Below are 27654 nucleotides of genomic sequence, written 5' to 3'. Positions count from 1 at the left end.
ATGGCTTGTGGCCTTAAGGAGAGAAGCACAGGAACAAGGCTGCTTTTGTACTCTATTAAGGTTGAGATTAAAGTCCCCACTGATAAACTGAACATTCTTTAAAAGTGACCAGAAGCAAACAATGTCTGTTTGCTGCTACTTTATTACAAAGACACCACTGAGAATAGCTAGGAATATACTATTTGATCTTTAACAGGTTGACCAAATGATTGCAGTTGGCTCCAGTACATGAGATGCTTTCTGCAAATTATTGTTTCTGGTTATAAACCTTTATAATATCTCAGAATGAATTATGTATGTATTTCATGTTTTCTTTTCTGTTATCAGCCTTGATGTTCTCATTTCAAGTTTCACCCTAGCCTCCTAATAATGCAATATTGAGGCCATTCAGACACTAATTATGCCTCCGTGGCTTTTTTGAAATGACTAAATCAGCATCAGTTCTATAATTATCATTAGCAAGTTTGTATCAGTGTCTCAGATCACTTGAAAAGCTCAACTTAAATGATTTGTGAATGTACTCATCTAATACATTGAATGCTCTCTATAGATACAAACAGGTGCTTGCATATTGCTTTATGTAAAATAGAAAGTCTGAACATGTATATTGTATGAAATATATTCTATTCGATATTAAAGCATTATTTCCATAGCTTGAAATATTAAGCTACATGGAGATACATAAAATACTTGTGCTTTAAAAGCTCAGTTGGGGTGAGCAGTGTAAAGAAATAGAAAACTATTACGCATACTTAAGGCTAAACCTGATGTCTTCCTCATTTTCAGAATGTTCAAATAGGAATCTGGCAAGGATGATTGACAGGCAGAAGTACCCAAATGCAATTCCTCTGTATTTTCATTGTTTCTGTTCTTGAATTATTGATATTGCCAGTAGTCATTTGCCATGAAAACAAATCAAGGTATGTATGGTAAGCACTTACTTGAATATGACACTTTTGTGTGTTTAAAAATGTTTACAGTATAATATTTTTATAATTTAACAAAATAGCAAACTGGTGGGGGAAAATGAGAACAGCAAAATAAGAGCAGAGTATAAATTATAATCTTAATTCTGTGACTTTATGGAAAAATATTACAGAGGGGAAAATACTAGCCACTGTGGAAACTCTAAGGTTTTCTTTGTGTAACTTAGAAGAGAAAGACTCATCTTAAGCCAAAAAAAAAAAAAAACCCTGATAAAAATTTCTGAAATTAGGTCTCTTTATGACTCGTAGATCATACATCAAAAGCTGAGCCATTATACTTTCTGGTGACAATTGGATATGTGTGTGTATATATATATATATATATATATATATATATATATATATATTTCCCTCATCACCTTATATTAGATCCTTGTTTTGTACAAAAAAATTGTAAGAGGCTGTAGTATTTTATGACCTACATTATTACCCTCTGGGTAGTGAAATGATGGTGCCAAACTAATTATTGCTTTGTCTAATTTTAAATCCAGGTCTACGGAGATTAACAGCTTGCACATTAATTCAAAGCACCAACAGCCCACCTAACCTAATGGCGTTTTAAATGAATTAAAAACCTGGTTTGGAAAACTTTAATATACTTTAAAAAGGAATTGTACATCTGTATTTTTATTTGGTATATAAAAACCAAATTAATTTTGCTTATGTTGCTTGCTCAAACATACTCCAGGGAGGAACTTTTCCTATCTTCAACCATTTTGTCTCTTGAAAATGAAACACCTTCTAAGCTAAAAGCACAATCTGAGTGACTAATTGTAAAGTGATAGTTGAGGGAGGCAAAATAATGAGTAGAAAGATCATGTTCTGGTTGAGGGGAAAAATTCATTTCTAACATCTTGTTCCTTTTTGTATCTTTGACATTAAATAAATGCCTTTAAACACATTGGCATTTTGTAATATTACAAAATGAAGGTGGAATGTTTAGCAATAACACAAATAGATCATCTATTAAAAAGGCAAGGAAGTATATCACTAAATCCTACAGGAAAGACTGACAGTTTGAGGGACGAGAAATGATAGATCAGTACAATAAGTTCCCACTTATCTCCTGCTTACCAGATCCATTAGTTCTACCTTCACCCCACAATGGGCATTGAATCCAGGGCCTCTCTGGTTCTATGTAAGCCCTCTACCACTGAGCCACACACTCCAACCCCTGATACCTCCGTCTTAAAGCAAGATTTAGCCCATATAAATCTCTTTCTTAAAACTTTCCAGAACTTCCTGTTACCTACCTACTGAAGTGCAAACTTCTCAACTAGTGACTCACTGAAGTTTCACTGGAATACACCCCCTATTCTGACTTCCATCCTTATTTCCCATTTGGTATCTGTGTAAAAAAAAAAAAAAGCTTGAGTCTAATTAGAGTATCTGTTTTTCTCAGCAGAAGACTCACAGTTTCCTTTCTATTTGCCTTTACTCAGGTCTATTTCCTCTACACATCAACTCAGTAATTTCCTCAGTAAACATTTACTTGGAATTGTCATTATTAATTTGGGTGCTGAGGGAGAAAAAGCAAGAGGGAAGATTGTCTGCCCCCAGGAAGCTCACAATCTACTAGAAGAGTCAAACACAGGATGCTTTTGAAGTGATGTGAAGATACAGAATGAGATGTACTAGACCAGTGATGGCGAACCTTTCAGAACTTTCAATGATAGAAAAAGCCCACTGTGGCACTTGTGCCGTAGATTGGCCACCACTGTACTAGACTCTGATGGGAGCACAGGAGAAAGATACTTAAGTGCCCAGAGGAAGGCTGGAGTTTGTGTTTGGAAGAAGTAAATGCTGAAAGTGTAAAGGAAGCCTCCAAAAGAGGAGAGGAAAAGTCAATTCAGGAAGAAAGCATGATAACAAAGAGAAACACAGCGGGAGAGACAAAATATTCATTGGAAACTACAAGTGGTTTGTATAATAAAAGATAAAGATTGAGACTGCCAAGTCTAAAAGAGCTGCCCCTCTCCTTCATGAAAAAAGCCCATATATTCTGGGAAGAATTCTTCTATGAGTGTACTTAAAACATTCATGTTGAGCTATATTTATCTGGTTTTGAACATAAAATGTTAATATCAGTTTTCTTTAAATCCTTTACAATTTTTTATGCAATACTTTTAACCACAATAAGAATTTAATATGTTCTTTCTGAATGAAATTGAGGTAAAATCAGGCAAAGCTTGCAGGAAATACATGTGAATGAAAAATATAATCAATCTTCAAGTCAGAAGAAAATATTTCTGCAAACCAAGGAAATATCTAAAGTGAACCCATCACCAGATGTTCCTGCTTGTCTCTACCAGAGGGATCGATCATTCATGAGATATGTGGGCCACTTCAACACCATTTGACAGAATCTGCATGTCAAGTGTAATTCTGAACAATCTGTGGTGTTTTACTCAATGAGCTCAAGGGTTTCACTAGCACTTGGGGTAGGGGGGAGAGTACATAAGTTTTAGTTGAACTGAAACGTAAATGATATTCCTTAAAATCTACTGCAATTGTATGGAAGCACTAAAAACTATTGTATCACTAATTTCTATTATTTTAAGACTTAGTGAGCAATATAAAAATGTCTAGATTTCATAAACAGCTATTAAGTCCTGGAATGCTTTTTGAAACACAGTAGTTTGAAAGCAGTTATTATTAGTTTCCTGTTTTATTAAAATACTTAGTGCTCAAGTTCCAAACCAAAAAATAATATTCAAAAGTTGAATTATGTTTAACATTTTATTAAAACCATGCTTAATAGCCCTTTAAACTTGTATTTCTCTTTAAAACATCTTGTCTCCTCCCCTCTCTTTTCTTCCTTCTGCCTACCTGCAGTACTGATCATCTTTTCTCTCTTCTCTCTCCTCACACAGGTAAGGCTCATCGGTGATCACACTAGCTCCTATTATCCTTAGTCCAGTGCAGACAAACATAGTCAGCTGCAAAATCACATTCTGTGTCACCTCGTTTATTTCCTTAGCTTTCCTTCACTTTTGCTGTTGTTGTTCCTTGTATTATTTTAAGAATACAATAAGGAAAAAGTAAACAAATTCTCCTCTGAATTGACTTGAGAGGACTAGAAGCACAATATGCAGAGACACATGTATACACACTGCTGAAGGAAAAATAATAGTTACGTTTATTTTTTCTTCTGATTTTCCTAAAAAGCCCAAGCTAAATTACACTACATATTAGAAATTCATGTATTTGTCAAAATACAATTCATCATGTTTTAATGTCTCTACATTAAAACAGACCCAGGTAAAAGAAAGAAATATCCAATGTAACTGAGAAGGCAATGGGAAAAAATTAGCCAAATCAGTTCTTCTCTGTATTAAGTGTTCCCTTGATTAGCTAATCAGTCTTCTTTTCTCAATTTCTAATTCTTATGTTGTCACAAGAAAAGTTTCATAAAACATAGCCATGGATGTCAGTTATAGCCAGAAAATTCCTTTTGAATACAAGTTTTAAAGATGAATGTGGACAGAATGTGATGACCATTAAAATGCTACTTAATCATACCACAATGTCAAACATATTTTTAAAATGGCAAAAACTGTAAACATTGCAAACAGAGCAATAAAACTATGAAAAACAATGTTGTTTTATTTTCTTTTGCTTAAAATAATTATAGAGAAGTATATCTTACCCATTACTAAAAGAAAAAAAATGTTAAAAGTAGAGCAATGACAAACCCATGGTGGATCTTATTAGCAAACCACATAATGGATATTCTATAGTATAAGTCTTTGGTCCCCTTGGAGTATATGCAATTTTGAACATTTTTAAAACTGTGTAAATACATGTAGTGCTCTTCTGAATAGTTTCCCTTTCTTAGGTTCCACAGATAATTATGTTCATTGATATGTTGGAAAATAGATTTTATACTGTTTCAAATGAATTTATAAGGGAATTTTAAAAAGTACTAGCCATTACCTATTAATATATTCTTGCCCCCCTCACTTTTTTCCTCTCTTTATTAAAGAGTAGGGATTTTTTTTAGATACTGCAAGTGAATTGGTTTAAGTCTGTCACCCAAAACACTGTTTTTATACTCAATAGGCATTCTATTATATTTCATTCAATATTTTCATTTACACAAGGGACTGTAAATTGAACACCAGTAATTTAGTGTTAAAGGTTGATGAGCTCTGAACTTTTTTAACAAACAAGGACAGAGCAGTTTTGCATGAATTGCACGAAGCATCTGCTGTGTGTCCAGAGAATTTCTGGTTGTCATTTCTTAGATGGGCAATAACCGAAATTATGAGTTTTTCACAGTTGTAAAAAATTCATCCATACTTAATTCAATAGTGACACACGGATATTTTCTTTGTGATGAAATCAAATGAGCAATTTTTCATAATATCATTTTTTAAAGCCATCTTGTAACATATAACTAAAGGGGTTTCGGTGTTCTGTTACAATAGAATAAAATTCTTCTGTTGCATTTCGAAGTCCAGCCTTTTTTTTTTTTTAACGTGCAGAAAGGTCAAATCCATTCCAAATAGAAACCTCATTCCTTAGAAATATTTAACATCTCGAATCACTTTCATTGACTTTAAATTCTGTCGTTTTCCCAGATTTGACAAAAACATTTTTTCTTTCTAATTGTTAACTAAATGCATCTATTCAAATGTGAGAAAATCACAAAAGAGTAAAATTAATTTCAAAGTATATGTTTGGTATTTTTACAGAGCTGGATTTCAGCATCTGGAGAGCTGCTATTTAGTCTATGAAAGCTACACCAGAGAAGCTGGGGAAATATGAACAGTTAGGAGGAGGGTCATTCCTAAACAAGTACATTTTCGGTTCCAACCTTCAAAGGTAACATTTTCAGCTTGATGGGCTTCTGGTGGGATACATAATTTGCCTCTTTCATTCTTAGCTTAGTTGAAATATAGTGGACTGTATGTCCACCAGGCCAAAGTATAAACTCACAATTTGTCTATTAAAGTCATATTTAATGAAAATGAAGAGGAATTATTACTCAACTCACTCTCCTCATTACAATTCCTAAAGAACTTTGGCGGGCATATTATCTCATAGACATCATGATCAAATGTTATTGTTTGCTTTATTATCTCAGTTGGATGGTTGGCTAGTCTAGAATGAAATAGGTTGAAGGCAATACTCAGCCTCGAAGTCTGAATGAGGTTCCCATTCAAATGATCCTGATTGTTTGGGGGTGGGGCGGGGTGATTAGTAAACCAACTGAGCTTACACTGCATAGTAAGCGTCTGGATGCAGCACATTTACATCTAACAAGAGACCCCAGAAAACGTGTGTGTGTTTCTTAAACCTTATGTTCCGAACAAAAGGCTATCTCAGCAACAGACAATCAGCACTGCATTGCTCCCTGGGATGCGAGCAACACACTCAACTGCACATTTCATTCTTCCTCAGCTCCCAGCGCCACAAAGCCCGTACTCTCTCTCCACTCCTGGGTCCCCAGATTGCTCCGTGGAGGGGGGTTGGGAAGGCTGGAGCCTAAAGTCTCAGCCAGCGCTCCAGCAGCTCTCACCCGGGGGCCCCGGGCGCTGCTTTCCCCTGCCCGAGCCGCCTGGGGGAGGTAGGGAGGGGATCCGGAGAGCTCGAGGGGACCGCACACCTAGACACTTAAGATTTTTATTTATTCACAGGGAGGCGGGGGAGGAGAACGGGGTTAAGGCAGATTTTCCTCCCGAAGTTGCCTCTCCTGGGCAGATAAAGTCGTTTTCTGGCTGGTTCTGGAGGGCCCGGGGAGGTTGCGGCGAGGTCCTGGCTCTCGGGGCCGGATCCCGTCCAGTCCATGGAGTCGCGGGGCAGCGGGCGCAGGGCGGACGGGCCGCGGCGGGGAGAGGGCCGGCGCCGGCGGGGAGCGGGCCTGGGAGGCCGGCCGGGGAGCGCACGGGCCGGCCGCTCCCTTCCCGTCCCAGGGCTGCGCGGAACGGAGCGCGCGCAGGGAGAGCGCCCAGGGCCCGCGCGCGCAGCCATGACCTCGAGGGCCCCTCCGGGCCGCCCGAGCGCGGCAGCGAGGCTGGGCGGCCGCCGGGGCCCGGGCCGTGTAACATGACCCGAGCGGCCGGCCGGCCGGCGCGGCCATTGAGCCCTCCCTGCCCATGAATCTCTGGCGCGTCTCAGCCCGCTCGCCTCCCGCCTCCTCGCTCCCCCTCCAGCACCGCGGGCTCCGTGCGCCTCTCCCTCTCCCTCCCGGTCCTCCCGCTGCCCGTCTCCTCCACCGCCCGCCTCTCGCCACTGCCTCCCGTCTGCTCTCCCGCACGGCAGCCTCGGTCTCTTTCTCCCTCTCTCCTTTGAAAACTGATCTTTGGCTCTTAGTGTGAAAGTGATTTGAATTTGGCTCGGCGGCGCTCTGCGCCTGCGCTCAGCCTCTGGCATGCTGGCTCCTTCCAAGCAGCTGTTTTGGGTTTGAAATTCCAACATGGCAGAGGCTGCAGTCCGTCTTCCCTTCAAAAACTTGGAATGATTTCAAATCATAGGCACCTTCACTTAACCCCGGCTTCCATTCATCAGCAAACACATCGGATCGATGCTACGCTAACCTATCGGGTTCTCGCTCCACGCGTTCAGGTAAGAGGAGCCTCGTAGTTTTCTACCATCTGTTTAAATTTGTTTTTGTTTTATTTTTAAAGAATATAAATAGATCCAAGACCTGTAATAAAAAGAGATCTCCGAGTTGTGCCGTAAACATGAAATTTAATTTGCATTCATTCTATTCTGTACGCCAACCTGCTGTCTAATTTCTCTGTACAAAGTAGCCTGAAACATTATAATGCATATTTTTGCTGCTTAATCATTGTAACAATAGTACGGGATTAAGACTTCGCGATTGCAAGAATCTCGTTTTTTGCTATGTTGGGCTTACTTATTACTATCTTTTTACTTCAAAAATTAAAAAAAAGAAGAAAGCGGAGCCTTAGGGTGGGGCTAGACTTTCTTCGGGAACTAACTTCTAAGTAAATAAGAAGTGTAAATAAGAATCTTGCACACACACAAAAAGTTGAGGTTAAATTACAATCTCGTGGCTGGGGGGACGGGAAAAATGTCAGAAGATCGGTTGCAGAAAAATGTAAGCACATCATCGTGGAGGGGGTACAGCGTGGTGGGCGTATTGTTGGCAAGGAACGGGAGAGAAAGATGTATAATTTAATGGTATATACAATCCACTGATCCTATTACCGTCCTCCCCGGAGCTCTTGTTAGTTTCAATGGGAGTGAGTGAAATTGACATGGACTTGCATTCCTGGTCATGTGCTTTTTTTCCTTTCTTTCTTCTCCTGTGATCTGAGATCCCCTTTTTGTTGATGTTGCTTTCCCCCTTAATTATATGCATGTAGGTTAAATGAATACCTGACGAAAGGGCCCACGTTTCAAGGCAGTGACATTTGATAGCTGAGAGGAAAAGTGGCTTTAATGAAAAGCAACCTTTGGAATTCCTGCTTGTGAGAAATCCAATTCAGCTTTTTGTGCTGCCAGCAAGAAATGATCAGTAGCACCAGTGTTTATGGTATGTCAGTTTTGGAATTTACTTCCTTTGCATCTAAATAGGAAAGACAAATTAAATAGCATGATAAAACCACTGAAGACTGTTAGGGAAACAGATGCTGATGATACGCTATTGCTTTACAAATATATATTTTAAATTTTAATCTGTCACCTTGCTTTTTTGTATTTGCTATCACTTGTTTATATATTTCAGTTTTGATTAATATATTACTTGAGTCCACTTTTATCAGTTTTAGCTGTAATCCTGAAGTTGCATGTTACTAGTAATTCACTATATAACAACTGAAGTCAAATGGTATGTAAATTAGTTAAACTCAGTGTGGGTTTTTTTGGGGGAAGGGCTGGGTGGAGAGGGAAGAGGGCGGGAGTGTGGAGAAAGATTGCTAACTAATGAAAGTATATGTATATGTACACACACACGACTGGATGAAAATTTTTTTCTTTTTTCTCAACCTATTAATGCAATTTGACTATCTGTTCTCTTGACAATTGTACTTTGTGGAGTAATCAGTTATGTGTGGTTTTGCTTTTTGGGGGTTGTGAAGACATATCTTTTACATGAAAATAAAATATATATTTTGAGTCAAAGTCCTTCATGTCTTATAAGGGACAGTGGCAGTTTTTTCCGTCTTGCCATTCACTTGTCTGCCTGTCAGCTCCTTTTACTTTTAACCTGTGACAGATTTAAATAATCAGCCACTGAAATTGACTTCATTTGAAATCGCTCTTTCCTCTTTCTTTACAAAAAAGAAAAAGGTCAGTTAAATGGAGTGAGAGCAGGTTTTCAATAGCTCTTGTGGTCGTGCTGTGTGTACACTTTGTGATATTCAATTAGGACTAAGAGGGAACAACAACAACAAAAAGATGGTAAAGTATTTTGCATAACGAAAGGATATGTCTGCTTTAAACTGTTGTTGTTGTTGTTGTTGTTACATTTACCCCACCTCCAAGAATTTCTCCGGAAAAGAGAAGGAAAGAGAGAATAGGAAAGAAAGGAAAGGGAGGGCAGAGCTGCTGGGCGCCTGTAGTGTGGCCCTGGTCCCTGCTCCCTCCTAACACAGATGTGAATACGAGGAAAGGGACTTCAAGACCCGTTGCGTGACACACACTTCTGGCTGATCTCTGGTGACTATAGAGCTAAACACACACCGCTCTTACACCATAGGAAGGAGTGGGTTGAATTTTGCATTTGGAACTTGTTGACTTTGAAACGATCAATAAGAAGACTGTTTATTTTAGATGCACATAATTTGCCCTGAGAAATGTTTTAAGGAGGAGAGAGCGCAGCTTTTTTTCCCCCGGAGCTGTTGGAGCGAATGGGATTGCCAGATGGGCGATTTCCCTCTGTGATGTTAAAGCTGTAATATATATTCAGAGCAGATTGGGCTGCTGCCTGTGATGAGGAGGATATTACATTTATAAATTTTAAATCGGAGCTCGGACAATGTGCTGACAGCAGAAATTGGATCGTTTGACTGTTCACCGTATTGATACTTAAATGTGATTTCTGAGTAGTAGTGATAATAATAATTGCAATAATATGTTAAAAAAACCCCACTCTACAAGGCATTCATATAATTCATAACATTTAACAGCAGCTAAGTGTGTAAACTGCTCCTCTCAAGTCTCTGTTTACTATTAAATAATAGTCACATAATTTATTTCTCTGTGTGCTTAAATGCCGGATGTGCAAATGATGTTCATAAGGAGTTTTGTTGTCATAACTAGAATTTGGTGTGTATGTAAACACTCTTGTATATAATTGTAAACTGGTATTAGTGGCTCCTATTTTCTAATTCTATGACTCTGTGATTATTTTTAGCTTTTGTTTATCTCAACTGTGTGGCCTAAAGGTACCAGAGCTAAAAACCTGAAAGGCTAGAAAGTGGGCAAGTGCTTATACTCTGGCAGCTCTGCTGTTGCAAATTAAAAGTGTGTTGTGGTCAGGAAATGAAAGCTACAATGTCTCTTTTGAACAAGTCGTTTATCAAGAGAAACATCTATCAGGGACTGCCTTGTCACATTGATCCTCTAAAAGTTAGGTCCGAGGTGGAAGCTGCTTTGATGTTTTTGATCCTAAATTTAATACAACAGGAAAAAAAAAAAAGGAAAGATATTTTGACCAGTATAGATTTTTTCAAAAAATATTTCCTGGAACCAACAAAATCTATTTATTAGTGTTGTACTATGTGTCAACTTTTCTAGCCATCACAGTTGAAAGGCTGAAGGGGAAATCCTAGGCTTTATAAATTGATGATATAAAAGTACACATTTATTATACATTAACTTATGACTGGCTTCTTGGTTGATATGAACAGTTTAAAAATAGATTGTTCAAAAGGAAAATTATTTTGAAAGAGTGAGTATTTGGAAGAATATGAAGAGTCAGTTTTTTATTCATTTAAATTTTAGACTTCTCCTCTTGTTCTTTCTGTCTTTTACTTCTTTATTCCTGTTTCCTGTCATTTTATTTGTGAAAAATTTAGCTTTAATTTGAGAAAGAAACAATTTTTTCATGTAAAAACTGTTCCCCCCAAACGTGCTTTCACCCATCATCGCTATTGTTTATTAACTGTGCATGTGGATGGCTAGCAGTATGAACTACATGGACTCACAACTCCTTTGCAATTTCAGTTTAAAAAGAGAAGTATCAGATTAAACATGGCATGTATTCTTGAATACTGATTATATTGAATGGATTATTCAAAATTTAAAAGGTATTGTTAAGAAAAATGACAAAGTTTTTTTTCCCCAAAAAAACATGTTGTGAAACATTTAAAAGCAGCCTGTTTTATTTTTGGAGGCAAAGATAAGATAGAAGTATTCTTTTTCGAAATACAATTTTTGGATACTTGCTTTATGTTACTGGTGGCCACTTGCTATTTCATGTGGGTCTATTTAAATAGGCAGGGGAGAGTGTAGTGGGAGTTTTAAGAAGTATAATACTTGCTAATTAATCATGTCTGAAATGAAAGAATCATAGCAGGGTAATAAAAATCTCATTGTTTTCCTGGAAGAGAGTAAGACTTCTGTTTGGAAGCTGTACATGTGAGTTGACTCGCTTTTCTTTTCTCCTCAAAAGCTTGCTTATAGGTGGAATTATTTTAAGAAACACATTTTTAGGGAGATTTTTTTTTCTCCTTACTATACCAAGTCTGTGAGATTCTTAAAATTGTATCTGATATTTTCTGAGTGAAAACAGATTTTTTTTCCTATGGTTATATTTAATATTCCTGCAGCTTCATTTCCAGTGCTATTTTTTTTTTCCATAAGTGATATATCATTTTTGGTTGTTTTCACTAATGTTAGTCAGAAACTTTGAAAATGTTTTGTAGGCAGCTACTTTGGATAGACATAGAAGAGAGCAGAAATTCATTAATTACTTTCAGATAATACATGAGTGTGACCAGGGGGGAGAAAATAAATAGCATTTCCAAGAATCCATAGAAACCATCCGTATTATTACTTACCATTTCTACAATAGTTTTAAATACTGTATAAGCCTCCTGAGAAGATAAATGAATAATTTCATTACCCGAAAATTCTTTTTTTCCCCTGTGTTCCAGGTTGTCACCTTTTAGAATTTAGTATTTTGTTTAGATTGTGCATAGATGCAGATCTAGAAAGTTTGAATGTCTGCAACATTTTTCAGAATTTTCATCTCAAGGTGGAGACAGGCTATGCTAATACTTCCCTGTTTTTGTCTGTGTGAGTGTTTGGATGCCTTGAATGATTGCTTAATTAAGTAATCAGTTTTAATGGCCCCAAATCAGCAGAATTATTAGGTGTATTTGAAACAATTGCAGGCTTTTATGTTTTGAACTTTCTGGTTTGTTCTTAGAACCTTGGTTTAATAGCAATGTTTTACCTTCGATCAATATATTCTGGAATAGAAATTTCATATACTACTTTTATAAAGTATCACATTCATTGTCACAGAGCTAATAAATTTAATTACTAGGAATGTAAATTGATTTGTAAATTTTGATTGGGAGAAATTGTTCTGCAGACATTTGTGGAAATACTGTTACTGATCAATAAGCATATCTGCTTTTCTTTGAGACATTGATAAATTAGAAGAAACAAATGGTATAGAAAAAGATGCAGTTTTCCCTTCATTTAAAAATCTTTATATTGTGTATTTCTTTTGAGATATATAAAAGATAATGTTTTATTAATAAGTTGAACTTAGAAATCATTTTTTTGGGTATCACATAAAAGATTGCAAATCTAACAGTTGTTACACATATATAAACAAGGATTATACCAACTTTTTTTTTTTAAGACTGAAGACACAGCCTGTTTAGCAATATTTTTTCATGGTTGAATTTTGTCATTTTCTTCTTTTTTTACCAATTTTGAATTTTTATTATAAACTTTTTTCATGTATCTTCTGGCAAAAATTCAAGCATAGCTGCTTTGGCGTAATTGCTGATTGCTGATGCTTTTTATATTTCTGATGTTATGTAAATTACAGTTATACTTGTGGGATAATTACTAAAGGAAATGCAGATAATAGAAATAAGAATGGGCAATAATATGTTCAAAATAAATTGAGTTGATGAGTTTGAAGCAAGTGAAAGACAGGTGGGTACCCTAAGTTTCCTCAGGGCAACTGCATAGGTGTCTGCTCAGCTCTGCCTGAGGACAGAACATCCCTGCGGTACCTGTTGCCCAGACTGGTCTTAGCTGAGGCTGAGAAGGCAGACAAGATAGGTGATTGAAAACCATCAAAACATGAGATATCATATGGCACTTTCTGTTAACAATATTTACACATTTTATGCAATAAATCTGCTTGTTGTCTCATTATTTGAATATTGACACTTTACTTAACATTGCATATGGTGGGCTGTTGTTTCAGGGTATTATCAGAGGCAGTAAATTCAAAGAAGAATTTCAATTCAGATGTATTTATGTTAAATATATGTATAAATGGATATGTTTGCTCATATTTTAGCTACCATGACTTTTGCAAAGCATTTATAGTATCTCTGCTTCCAATCATTTTTTAAATTGATACATCTTACAAGTAGAATGCATGATTTATTATACAAAGGTCCAAGGTTAAACTTTTTTTATCCTGAAACTTGGCTTAGATGTTTTTATTTTTGTGCTAAGAAATCTTTTTTAGAAAATATTTTTTTATAGTCTTGGACAGTTTGCTTCTTGCTAGCATTTTGTTCTCATTTTCATAGGATGCTTAGCTTTTATTAAAATAATAATTAGTAATATGTAATTTGCTAATATATAATTGACAATAAAGATTTTTTTGAGGCAGAATACAAATTTAAAATACCTAGAAAATATTTACTTTTCCTTATTATTGTAATATTGAAAATGTTGCTCAGTTTCTTTCCTATGAATTTTGATTTCTGCTGATAATTTGTATATTTGTTCCATTCTACTTGAGGATATAGTGCTGATGAGAGAACAGAAAGTACATTTTCCTCTATTCTGCCCCCCCCACTTTTTTTTTTTTCCAACTTAAGTGTTTTATGCCAATAAAATGCTTTCTAAATAACTGACAAGTAAATGTCATATATATAACTCATCTGAGAATGAGTGACCTCTTCTTTTCTGCATCGGTTTGTGAAGAAATACTATTCATGGAAATATAACGTTCAAAATAAAATTTTTAAAGTAGTACAGTATGAAGTCATGAATTTCTCTATATTGCAGTAAACATTTTGTTACTCTTTGACTTACTATTCTTCCCATCTACAAATACTGTCCCTTTCAACTAGGACCAGATACCTAATTTCCAGGTTCCAATACAAAATTAAAGCACAAGGCACCTTTTTCAAAAATTACTGATAATTTTGTGAGTCAAAGCAAAGCATTCAGCCCAGTGCAAGCTCCTTTGCAGGAAGGCTCTGCATAACAGGTTGCAATGAATCCAGCTTGAAACTACAGGCTCTTGTCTGGAGTCAGTTTGGAGGAAGTCACAGACTTGGTTTCCTGCTTGGGGACTGAAGATCCCACAGTTATTCTGTGTGGCTCTGCCTAGGGAGATACCAGTGGCAGTGGTGTAAGAGAATTGATGGCATGCATGGACCTCTGGCTATCTCTGTCTCCGCCTATGCACTGCTACCTAAAATATTTGCTTTTATCACATGTTACTCTGTGTCTGGTATATTTCTAATGTGTTCAGTAAATGTTCATGCCAATATTCTTAAAACAAACTTTGTAGTTTTAAGATGTTTGCACACAGGTACATACTTAAGTATTCCCCAGGCACAGAGTAATCATAGTGGAATGATTTCAGTGGAGATTTGTAACAAGTCTAGGAGCTTCTCTGTTGCCATCTATCCCCTTCACCTCTTCCTAAGGTTGAGGCACCAAGTAAAGTAAGTATTTGAAATACAGAAATCTTAAATTATCTAAATATATACAGAAGCCTGACCATTAAAAAAAAAAGCACACACCTCATTGAGTGACAAGGAAGAGGGGCAAACACAATAATAATTACTTGGTTATGATACCATCGGTATTGATGTTTTGACACTAGAAAGTGGCATTGTAACTATATAAACACGTGGTGACAGCTGTGTTAAAGATGAAAAGTAACTGTTCCGTACAACAGCACTAACTTGGCAGTATCTTATTTTCAAATTGTGAACTTAGATCCTTAACTTGTCCTTCCCTCTGACCCATCATGACCAAGTGTGGCTACTTTTCCTCTTTGGTTTGAACAGTCTGTGTAGTTGGGTGGACAAGACATTTACATTGTTGTTTCTTAAGGCATTCTTCCCCAAAGCAGCAAACTTCATCTTGAGATGCTAAAACTAAATTTTAAAGTCAAGCAACGTTTTTTCAAATCAAAACTGCGATATGATGAATGTACAGCAAGTATGGATCTAAGTGCACTTGAAGTTGCACCATTTATTTTCAAAAGAAAGTTCTCACATCAGATGAATCTGCCAGGAAGGGAAATATCAAAGAACTAGGGAAAAGTAGCTATTCTTTTATGTAATCCAAGACTGGGGTGGGAGTGGGAGCTTTAAAGGTGTTTTTTAGGAAGAAAAAAAATGAACTTATTTTGAAGGACTTTATGGTAAGAGATACTACATATGAGACCTTCTAAGAGGAAAAAATCTTTGCCCTGTGTAATAACAGTATATTACTCTCTAAATTGATATGCACTTTAATATAAGGAGGCTAGAAAATAACTATTATAACAATGACCCACTTCATTAAAATTCACCCCACCAGTTTGGGAATTCTTTTATTTATATATATATATATATATATCTCTTTTTTTTTTCGGTATCAGGAATTGAACTCAGGACCTTGTGCTTGCCAGGCAGGCACAGTGCCATTGAGCTGCATCCCCGGCCCTTAGGAATTCTTTGCTTTAAAAACCTTGCAAACTTGAAATCTATTAATAGGTAGTCACATATTTTTAAATATTCTATGTTCTAGTTATAAGTTCTGCAGTATGTTTTGAATCAGTGATCTTATTTCTTTACCTTTCTCCTATCCTTTCGTATATTTTCATATTAAGTAGTTGGCTTTTAAAATAAATTATTAACTAGGAATATAGGTACATATGTGACAACATAGTACATTATGATGACAAAAAAGAGCTGTTTTATTTTCCCTATATTCGCTTCTTTTCTTTTTCTGTTTCAAATTGAAGCTAAGACTAAACACTTTCTCTAAGATCATACACTTCAATGATGCTAAATTATAAATCTTAATTAGGTATGATTCACTGATTTTAATCTTACAAGATAATTATTCTGAGTAGGATAAAAAGGTTCCCTTAATATTGAAGGCATTTTCATTATACTCCCCATTTTAAGATCAAACAAATGCTATTAAATAAACAAAGTACTATTCTACACTTAACAGTTAATACCTTTGAGTTTAAGTATATGGATGAAGAAGTGAGGATATTTATACAGCAGTCAGTGTTGGCAAACTTTAAATGCTTTGGATAAATCTCACTGCTAGGAATTACATGGACCTAAGGGGATTTTTTAAATAAAAATCACAGTTTTGATTATCTAAATGGAATATGCTCTCATGCATGTGGACAGATACATTTCTTTGTGAAGGTATTGATGTCAGGGACGCTTTTGGTATTTCTTTATGAGTAATTAGGTTAACAGGGTTAGTTAGAAAATGTATCCTTTCCTGGAAAATGAAAAATTACATCCAAGCAGAGGTAAAAGACTGGAACATATTCATGACTTTAAGTACTTAGAAAGATATTTTATGACTCATTTTTAAAGAATAATGCCCAATATGTAACTTGTTAAGAATAATAGCCATTTTTACTTTTTAAAGCACATTTATATTAAAACTGTCTTGCTGTTCTTGACTCACAAATCTGGAGTCAATTTTAGGCACAACCTACAAAAGATATGGGTCTGATCTCCCGGCCTTACTGTTCTATCCTTTGCCAGTAGTGCAAGTGCAAAGTTTTCTTTTAAAGAGAGGTTTTCATTTGAATTACTCCAAAGATTAAGAAGCACTGGGGAGGAGGGTACTGATATGACCCAGACACAGCCTGAGACTGGAATGGGCTGAATCTGTGTCTGAAAACCTGGAAGGAAAAAATATCCTTAGCTTTGGAATTTTATATGCACATGTGAGCAGTGTCTGTTCTTTCTCCAGGAAGATTTTAAATGTAATATGAATAGAATAAGTGTTCCCTAATTTGAAAAATATGTTTTGAGAGTACCAGTGAACCAGTTGTTGATAGGAATTTACTCATGTGTTAAGATAGTAAAGTCTTATTCAGAAATAAATGTTTAGTCTGAGTTAGTGTCTCTTTAGAAAAATTCTTTGTGGGATTGTTTTTTGATTTTAAAATATGGGCATGAAATATCTATCAATAGCATGTAAGTGGTTAAAGTATTAGGAAAAATCTAATATTGAAATTCGGTGTTATGTTTCCTTCTGTAGTAAATATATTTATACTATTTCGCTTTTTTTTTTTTTTTGGTATGGGGATCGAACTCGGGTCCTTGCACTTGCACAGCAGGCGGTGAAACCACTGAGCTAAATCCTCGACGCTATTTTGCTTTTTTTGTTGTTTTTCAGTCTTTTATTTTAACCACAAATTAAAAAGACCTTGTGGAAAAACGTTTTTTAGTATTTATTTTTAAAGATATCCCCAAAAGACAGTATAGGATGTGGTACAGTTTTGTTTATAATGATGAATTTGAAAAATCTCCACTTTTACTGCAGTGTAATATTTCCTTGAAATCCATCTTATATCAAATTGATACCACTGTCAGTAAGCTGTCATCTGGGAGTGTTGCAGATGTGTAATTATAATGCACACGTGTACCTAAATATGTCTTAAATATTTCCGTGTATTTTCTAACAGCCAACTCTGCAGGTATACTTTGCGGGGTGGGAGAGTGGTTTGTCCATTTTGTTACTCATGTTCTCAATAAGATCCTTGCTATCACAGCCAAGCTCCTTCTGGTAGACAATGATCTCACCACCTACCTGGGCACTGTTTTGACTGCTTGGTTTCTTCTTTTTGTACTTATCTGCAAGGCTGGTTATTACTTGATCATCTGGAAAATCAAATTTCCCTTGAGCCACCAGTATATGATATTTAGATGATGAGGAGGTAGTTTGAATTAATTAAGATGATATTATGTATGTAGGGGTGGAAAGTAAAGCCTCATTTGTTGTCATGGACAAATTGTCCTTGATGAAAGACAACTTGTAGGAATGGGAGAAAAAGGAAAAGAAATTAGGGAAAGTTGTTGAAGTACAGCTAAAGGTAAGGACTGTTTTCATGACTCTTGTTAAAAATGATATTGCCCATTATGTAAATTAAATCCTAATATAATTATATGGGAAAATTGAGTACATAATAGACTTTTGTGACTGCTGCACATTAAATAACAGGCAGCACTATAGTCTAAACCAGCTATAATCTTCCTTTAAAGATGGAAGGTTCTATACTATATTTTTTTCTTTAACTGTGGTACTGGGGATTAAACCCTGAGTCTTCACAGTGAGCTACATTCTCAGCCCTTTTAAAAAATTTTCTGTATATATGTATGTATTTATTTATTTGAGACGGGGTCTCACTAACTTTGCCAGGTAGCTCTCAAACTTGTGACCCACTTCCTGCAGCCTCACAGAGTACTTGGATTACAGTGTGAATGACCGTGCCTGGCCTTTATTATCAAAATTTGAATAATGGGATTCATGGTCATTCAAATGAAAATAACTAGTCCCCTTTTCTCCCCTCAGTTTGAAAAGGTATAAAAACATATGTACCTTTTTTAAAGATAATTCATCTTACTCTGACAGTCTTTTTTTTTTTTAACCCCCTCTCTCAACATTCTCAGCCACAGGTCAAGTAGAGAAGTACAGAAGAAAATAAGCCAAAGACCAATATATTCCTTTTATAGGCCTTTTATCAGAAAATAATATATTTCTTGCCATATAAAGGTTCAAATCATGGAAGTGGACAGATTTATTAGTTGATTTAATTTTAGCAAAATTTGATGATAAATTTTACATCTGCATTAACTTCATAAACAAAAAACAAAACTCGCAAACATGGAGCTGGGGATTTAGCTCAGTAGTGCCGCCGACAGCCTCGCAAGTGCAAGGTCCGGAGTTAGATCCCAGGTACAAAAAAAAAATAACCTTCCAAACAAACCAAATAATAAGAACACTCTTCCTTAAGCCCTGCCCTAGTCCAGTTACATGTTTTGGGAGATGACTTACTTCTCCAGATGATTTAAGATTGAGAACTACTTCTCTGAATCATGGGATTTATACATCTCTGGAACTCTAAAATTTTCCACTTAAAAAAAAAAATTCTCCTTGGATTGAGTCATAAAAATCTTTGTTCATAATTGAATATATTAATGATCTATACTGGAGATCAACAATCTATCTAGATACCACCCAACAGTAGAGAACATTGCCATCAAAGGGGACCTCAGAAGGTAGTACTGATGAGGAAAAATGTCACCTGAAGCAGTCTGTAATATTTGTTACCTTGCGTAATCCACTTAATCTCTCTGGGCCTCGGTTTTCTTTTCTTTTCTTTTTTTATAAAAGGAGAGATGATCCATCGACTGTTAAGATTTCTTGCACTTCTGTATAATCCATGCTTGCTTTATCATGGACTAGTGAGCTTGAATAACTTGGAATCTTGTTAGTGGCCTATGGCTGAAAAGAATTTTCTGTTTCTCTTAAGGAAGCTCAAGAAATTGTCTTAGAAAGAATGAAGGAAGCTCAAGGACCATTTATCACTTTGTTGAGCCCTTCTGAAGAGATGGTAACCATTCATTAAATATCCTTACTAATTGGTTTCAAGCAAAAGTGTCAGCAATTCTAGTATCTTGAGAGTTGATGAGTATTAGTTAGCTAATGCTTTTTCTCTGTGAAAGATTTAAATAGACTGACAATCAGATTAAGTTAAGCAGTGGAGTTAGAGACCTTAAATCCTTTTTTCTTCTTTTTTTTAATATAAACTAGATCAGTCTGAAAGTTGTATCTTCATCAACTGAAAGCAATTCCCTCTTTCTTCTACTTCGGCCACTCTTTGGTCACTTTCCGCTCACTGTCTGAGAGGCTCTTACCCACCTGTTGAAATTCTGCAGGACTCTGGCATTCAGGTCAAAAGTTCCATCATCTGTGAAAACTTCATCAGATCAATTTTGACATCTACTTGCCATTCCCAACCACTTTTAAAATAGCTACTTTTGATCATTAACATCATCTTTTTCCTGCTGTACATTGCTAGAACTTGTGTTTCTCTTTTATGAAAGTATAAATTCCTTGAAAAGCAGACACATCAAGCCCGTTTCTATTTTTAATCTCTTCAACATGTGTGCACAGTGTAGGACCTGTAAAAGGTGTTCAATGAATGTTTGGTGAGTTGAATTGATAAAAGTAAGGAAAACTGTTCTTTTGGTAATCTTTTATTAATCTTACTTTTAAAAGAACTGAAAGATAACTTTGAAAATATTTAAAGAACAAATTATTAAAATTGTGTATTCATTTCAAAAGATGTAATTTCTATATTATTTGTGGATTTTTCAAAGAGAAACTTTATAACCCTGAAACTTGTTTTGTAATTGTTCTACACTTGAAAATATGCTCACAGTCATTGTATTTTCATATCTCAGTGTAAAAGGTGTACTGAAGGTACTTGGGACAGATTTCGTTGGGAACATGACAGCACTTAGTAAGATGTGAGATGCAAACTATTGTGATCTTCAATAAATAAAATTTTCATTGCCTCTGTAGTTTTTAAAAAACATTTTAATTGGCACTTTTTATTCTGTTTAGTGTCTGCCACTATTAATTTATTTTGTACTAACTATTCATCAGTAAACAACCTAGCTGGGATTGTACCTGATGACCTCTGATGTCTGTTGGATCAATTGCTTTACCAGTTGGGTTTGTGAATTTGGGAAAGGGTCGGTTTCTTTCTCCAATTTGTCACCTAATGTTACAATAAACAATGTTATAAAGTTTTCTAAGGGAAATTCAACTTGATGAAATGTTGAAGTTATAAGGAGTTAATCAACAGTATTTTACAAGATTTCTATTTCATATTTGTGGTTTTTTTAAAACCTAATTATGTAGCAGGAAAAAGCATGTATTAACATTGCTTCCTGAAAAAACTCAGAAACAAAGATTTTTATCATCATTCTTTTAAAAATACAATTTACTAAGGACATCTTCACTGAAAGCTCACCACTTTATATTGAAATCTAGGTTAATCTCACATTCTCCTAAGTGGAAGAAATACCTGCAGTTGCTGATCTTGGTTTATTACAGAGTCCTGCCATGAAGTGAATAACAGTAGACAAATGTTGCTTACTCAATTACATTCAAACACTGCATCTTCAGCAAAGAACTTTCACAGTAAAGGATAGCATATTAGTACATGGTAGGTAGTAGTGCCTTATGAAGACCATGAAACAGTATGTTAAAAGTAGCAAAAGCATTTTTGCAGTTTGGTTACACCATTGAAAACCCACATATTTAGTTCTCTGTTAAAGCAGCTCTTCAGTTTTCTGGCAGCCACTCAACAACCTTGAAGTAAGTTAAAATTACTAAAATATATTCAAATTCATCAGATTAATAGTAAAGATCTTGAGTTTTAGAGCTTTATAAAAGTACCTTGCCAACAACCAAAGTAAATCAAGAAAAGATTTAAAAGATCTAGCCTTAAAATTCATTTTTATGGGGGTTCTAAAAGAAGTGAATAAAAGTATCCATGCAGGGCCGGGGATTTAGCTCAGTGGTTTCGCTGCCTACTGCACAAGCGCCAAGGACCCGAGTTTAATCCCTGGTACCAAAAAAAAAAAGTACCCATACAGATTCTTCAGACCTGAAATGCCAGTCATTTTTCTTTTAATCTTTCATAGAGAAAAGTTGAAAGATGATGTCTCTGAAAGGACAATAATATAAATTGGTGTCCACAAAATATGAGCCATGGTTAAAAGTCAGTGGTCAGTGATTTATTTTGTTTTAATTATTGTTGTTATTTGCCCCATAGACGTGGTTGTCATCTGTAAGTAATTGAAATTTTAGTTAGGTCTAGAGTTGGCACTTCTTGAAGGATATGAAACTGTATTTGTCTTCTTGCCTTAAAATGTGAAGTAAAACATAAAAAATTTTTCAGGAGTATGTAATATGTATGTGTGGGTATGTGTGCATATGTGTGTAGGCATTTGGGGGAGGGCAGTGGTCAGTAGAGCAACCTCTGAAAGAAATAACAGCATTGAAAGCTCTTTTATTCTGAATGGACCACTTCGTAACTCCCTACTGTTATCATCTAAGTCAGTGATGGTGAACCTTTTAGAGTGTGATACAAACAGCCTGCTGCAGCACACATACCATGAGTTTGCCACCACTGATTCTAAGTGAACCAAATTACACGTCTCTCCAGATTTTTATCTTCGTGGCCCAAGTCTGTCTGGGAAGTGGCACCTACTTGTCCATTAGGGGTTAGCTTTGGTGTGGTGTTTAGTTGAAGTCTCAGTAAACAAGATTTATGGCAAATTAATTAAAATTGAAATTGAAAATGGGTATTGAGGTACAGTTCACTCTAAAATGGATTAAATATATTTATCATTTGTGCATAAAGATAGTGCCTTTGAATGGATACTTTTGTTTAGAATAGAAGCTAATCAGGAATGGACCACTTAAAATTTGCTTTCATTACATAATTGTTTCCTTTGAGTGAACGACCACGCCTTCTTGTAGCACTCAGTCTTTGTCCAGGGTTTAGATTATTTGTGGTGCCTGTGTCCTTGAAGAAATGTAACATCTTTCCCAAGATTTTGTAGAAGTGAAATCAGATACCAGTTTTTATTGCACAACCAAGCCTACAATTGTTTCTCTTTAAAGACATTTTTAATAGAAACAGTAAGGTATAAATCATTTAAGCAATTACCTGGACATCGTGGAAATGGGGCTTGGCTTGTTCTGTAGCCCCAGATGTTTCCAGATTCCAGTAATAACCCAGTGCAGATATTTACAGCTTAATTTTCTGTGCATGTGCACTTGTCCACAAATAGCTCCTATTTCCCATTTTCTGTTGGACAACTGGGCTACTTAAAGGTAAAGAAAGTGATTCTACTGTGGGTTATGATAAACATTAATGGTTACAATAATTTGCTTTGAGAAACTTTGATCACTTTAAAAATAGGCTAAATTTAGAGGATTTTATACTAAGAAAGAAAATAAATTATTCAAATAGCATTTTCCTTTATGGATGGGGATGAGGATAACCTCTCTCTACTCCTTAAAATTATCCTTGATCTTGATGTACTACATGATAAAAAACGATTCTTTTTTTTAATGCATTTTCTGGCACTGGTTGGGTTATCATGCAAGCTGCTAGTTTTCTTTGCATCACTACCCCAGAGTTTTTCTTCTTACTAGAAACTAAACAAATGGAAAATAATGATTGGTAACCATCTGCTGTGCAGAAATTTCACATATAGCCGTTAACTCTATTTTATAAAACAAGACCAAATGAGTGAGTTACGCTGTTGCCAGTAAATGGCAACAAGCAGTAGAGCGTTCCTTTGGACAAAGCAAGAACATAGGCAGCCAGCATTTCATTATGGGAAGTCAGTGGGTTGGGTTGTGGGGTTGACTGTGTACAGATATTTGTGCATGTGTTTGTGTTTGTGTGTTTATGCCTGTGTATGTAGTGTACACATGAAGAACACTATTGTTTCCTCCCCATCTTCTCCTTGTGTAAAGTAAATCAAAGTAAATCAAAGTAATGTAGAAAGTTAAAATCCATGAAGCTATACAGGAGAAAGACTGATAAAAGTATGTAGATATCAGAACAATCATGGTTTACTTAGCTGGACATGTTTTAATGACTAGCAGCTAGCCAATGCAGTCTTTGGCCTAAAAAATACCTTAACTGGAAATCAGATTGAGTATATGTGAAAAGATATTGACAGGAAATGATTAGTCATATAGTTGTTATTGAAGTATGGATACTGTATTGAGGGAAGGCATTTAATGGAATAGACAGAAGATAAGTGGTTCAAAGAATTTATTCAGACAGACTAGGTAACGCCCGCTTTTACAGTTATTCATGTAATCCATAATTTATCTCTGTCTCTCTGTCCATCTCTATCTCTGTCTCTGTGTGTGTATATATGTGTGTGTGTGTATAGATATGTATTTATACATATATCTATGAATATGCTTACCCACTCAAAACCGTGCATATTCCAACTTTGACTTATTTGATACTAGGATTTTACCATACAGCAAGAAAAGTTGTTTAAAATGGGCAGTATATTGAGTTCAAAGGACCCATACAGTTCATAAATCCTCTGGTGTCTACTGGATTTTTCATCAGGGAGACTTCCAATAAAAATGATCTATTTTAGAAATAATATTGTTTAGTAGGTTGAAATGTGGTGTAATAAAATTAGACCTTCAGTCTTCTAAAGTTACTACTTAGATGGCACCCTTGGGATGGTAAAATGGCTGTATAAGCAGATGAATCAGACAGTTCCACTGATGGGTACATTTGTCAGTCTCTGTTACAGATATAATATATTCTTATATCTGTAATCCTGACACTGTTATATCCAAATGAAATCAACATGAGGTTGTCATCTTTAAGCAAATATGTTAAGTGTTGTCTTTTGTGCTTTGGATTTGAAAGAAAGGGGCCCAGGGGAAGCAGCATCATGCAAATGGAACAAATCCCATTTCTTCTGAGCTGTGCTGTTTTTCCCCTCCATGGCAGCTGGCTGTGTTATCTTTGTGTGTTTCTCTGAGTGCTGACAATTCTTTCAGTGATCTAAGTTAGGGCACATTAGAAAGTGGAAGCAGCTGTCTGTCGCTATACTGAGAGACGTGTTTGCTCTACTGCAAAGATGAAGGACCATGAATCCTTGACACACTCTCCCCCCTCCCCCTCTTTACTTTCCAACATGATCAACATTCAGACGCACAGATTGTCTGCTTGGACAGTTTTTTGTTCTGACTGACAGCATCTGGCATAGACAAATTTAAAAATACATAGCATGCCATGCTTGGAATTGGAACATCCCTTCTTTATTAATCTTCTCATTTAAACCATTCATTTACATTTCAGAAAGGTTACAGCTTGATATGGTTGAAACGTTGATTTTTAAATGAATAACCTTCTAATGAAACGTCTTGAATGAGTACCAAGCAGCTAGTGTTCATTAAAAATTACACCCGATTAACACGGCCTTGAAAGCCTGAGAGGAAAGGGATTTCTTATTGTTTTAATCCACACTGCAATCCAGTGTTTACCTTTCTGGCACAAAGCGAATAGAAATGATGCCTGTATTCGCAACACTTCTGATGTTGAACACAACTATGATATCACCCTTAAGCCGACAAAACACTTGGCCTTGTTTAATCAGCTTTCTTTCCTTCTGAAAACCCCCAGAGGTGTTTAAAAAAATTTAAACATGACCAAAATATGTCTCTCTCAAAATCCTTTCTCTATGTCTCACCCCTCCCCCATCCCAAAATACTATGTCTATGCCTAAATCTGGGGGGAAAAGAAGCTTATGTATTTTCAGATGGAAAAGTAGAGAAAACACTTTTGAATGGAGTAATCTCCCTGGCCTCAGGATGGTGGATATGCATTTATTTGTTTGCATTAGTTTAGTAATAATATAGCAGTACAAAAATTGCTTTCTGTCTCTGCCTCACTCACCCTTGCACACATTCACATTTCTTATCCATTCTCAATTCTACAGTCAGCTTCAGCAACATGCTTGTCTAACATTTATGTAAAAATAATATGAATATTGGCCATCTTAGTCTGGACTTTGAATCCATGGGTGGGGAAAGAAGAGGCAGAGTCCTCCTTGTAGCATGCTTTTCAGACTTTTCCTATCATTGCAGATTTCATTTACAACCAAACATCTCTGAGTGTGTACATTAGGTCTCAAGGGCATACGGAGAGGAGTGATGCACAATCATAATTTTAAAAAGACAACTATCTAAGTGCTGGGTGGTAAATACTTAAAGCACCCATCCTGGGTAACTTGGAAAAATAGACTTCAGAGAGAAGGTCAAATAACAGTTGGCAGAAGAGGTGATGTATTTTTTCAGTATGTGTAAAAGAGCACTTACTTTTGGATAAATTTTGACAAATTTCAGAAAAAATAGGTGCAGAAATAAAAATGAAAATAGATTACAGTTTTATGTCAAAGATACTTTTACATCTTAAATATATGAGAAAATAATGTTTCCCCCATGTATTATTTATTATTACTTTTAAATTTTGCTGATTTTTACATTGGAAACATTTCATTGAAACAAAATACATCTTGGAAATGAGCATTATCTTTGACTGGAATCAGGTTCTCAACCCAGCCCTTGACTCAGACCCTGCCTCTGTAAATGTGAGGTAGATATTATTTGGTTGGTGCCCTTTTTTTTCATTTTTCTTCTTTTTTTTTTACCCCATCAAGAAATCAAATCCGAATGGGTCTAGTTCCAGTGTTTTGATTGCTAGTAAATGTTTTATAATCAACTTTTTACATATAAATTACTTCATTTGTTATTTTTCATTTTGATTTTTTTTAATGATTACTTTTTGAAGGCAATGCCAATGTGCATCTGTAAGCAAACTGGGAATGGGCTGGAGTATACAATTCCCTCGTGTAAAAAGCCAGGTTTAGTGGTAATGCTTTTAATCTGGACTTGTAGAGGATTCAGGAGCATCCATAGATCTGCTCCAGTAATTACCATACCCCAAGTGGCACTGAAAGAGACATTTGCCTAAAAACTTGATGTCTTCATTACGCTGTTTACATTTTAATTAGAAACAAGAAAATTACTGATTCATACAGACAACTATAGTTTAAGTGGTTTCGTTCACCATCCAATAAATCATAAAAAAAACCCCACAGTTGGCATAAATAGCTTACTAGGAATCATTCATGGGAATAATGTGTTGGCACTATAAGCTGCTTAAAATATGTTTTTATTTTACCAGAGGTAGAATTTGCATATAAATTAGAGAATGGCATTTTAAGTTGACAGTCATTTATGCAGACTACCACCCACATGCAAATACATATATGGGCGTATGTGTATACTTTGAGTTTATAGGTTTTGCAGAGTTGTGGATGTAGATACAGACAGCCTAGCCTATCGGTTTTAAAAATAAATGTTGTCTTTAGAGTTTTGTCAGAAATGCTGTGGTTGTTCTAAATTTTCATAGCCACAACACACACATCTTTTATCTGTTGGGCAATATCAGCTTGCAAGAAAGAAAGATGTTTATTTCTGGTACTAGCGTCTGTCTCAGAAAGAACTGGCTGATTCATTTGCTCATTTATCCCCCTCATCCAGCCTCTTCTCTTCTCCTCTAACTTTTGCATGCCCTGTCGATGCTGCCGCCCTAAACTCACTCCCAGTTGTGGCTGGACCGAAGCAGGGTTGCTGTCAGAGTCCATTCCTGAGTCAGCAGCACATCCATTGCCTGAGTCCTGCGACAGTCACTCGTCCAGTTTTCCTCTCCCCAGGGGACAGGCATCCTCCTCATCAGCGAGGAGGACTGACCCTTCTGTCTGGCCTGCTCAAAATCCCGAATCTTCCCTACATTGGTGTATGAGTTCAAATCCCCCCTCCTGCAGGCAGGGCTGGGACTGCAGCTAATGACTCTGAGATACAGAGGGTC

The 27654-nt window shown here is 36.0% G+C and overlaps 1 protein-coding gene across 3 annotated transcripts in view; it reads left to right on the top strand.

Moving 5' to 3' along the window:
- Positions 1-7119: 7119 nt before the first annotated feature.
- The window catches only part of Fign (fidgetin, microtubule severing factor), a 133480-nt gene continuing 112945 nt past the window's right edge, over positions 7120-27654 (top strand). Inside the window, exons 1-2 of one of the 3 annotated variants that reach the window (XM_004835845.4) lie at positions 7120-7556; positions 8324-8493. In XM_004835845.4, the coding sequence (XP_004835902.1) occupies positions 8469-8493 (25 nt within the window). In that variant the 5' untranslated portion in view covers positions 7120-7556; positions 8324-8468. The other 2 variants (XM_004835846.4, XM_087199589.1) reach the window with 2 other exon arrangements.

Source organism: Heterocephalus glaber, unplaced genomic scaffold, assembly GCF_053883595.1.
Source record: "Heterocephalus glaber isolate CG9 unplaced genomic scaffold, H.glaber_assembly_v1.0 deba00000347, whole genome shotgun sequence".
Taxonomy (NCBI): domain Eukaryota; kingdom Metazoa; phylum Chordata; class Mammalia; order Rodentia; family Bathyergidae; genus Heterocephalus; species Heterocephalus glaber.
The sequence above is the reverse complement of the archived record's forward strand: the minus strand, read 5'-3'. Positions and strand labels throughout refer to the sequence as shown.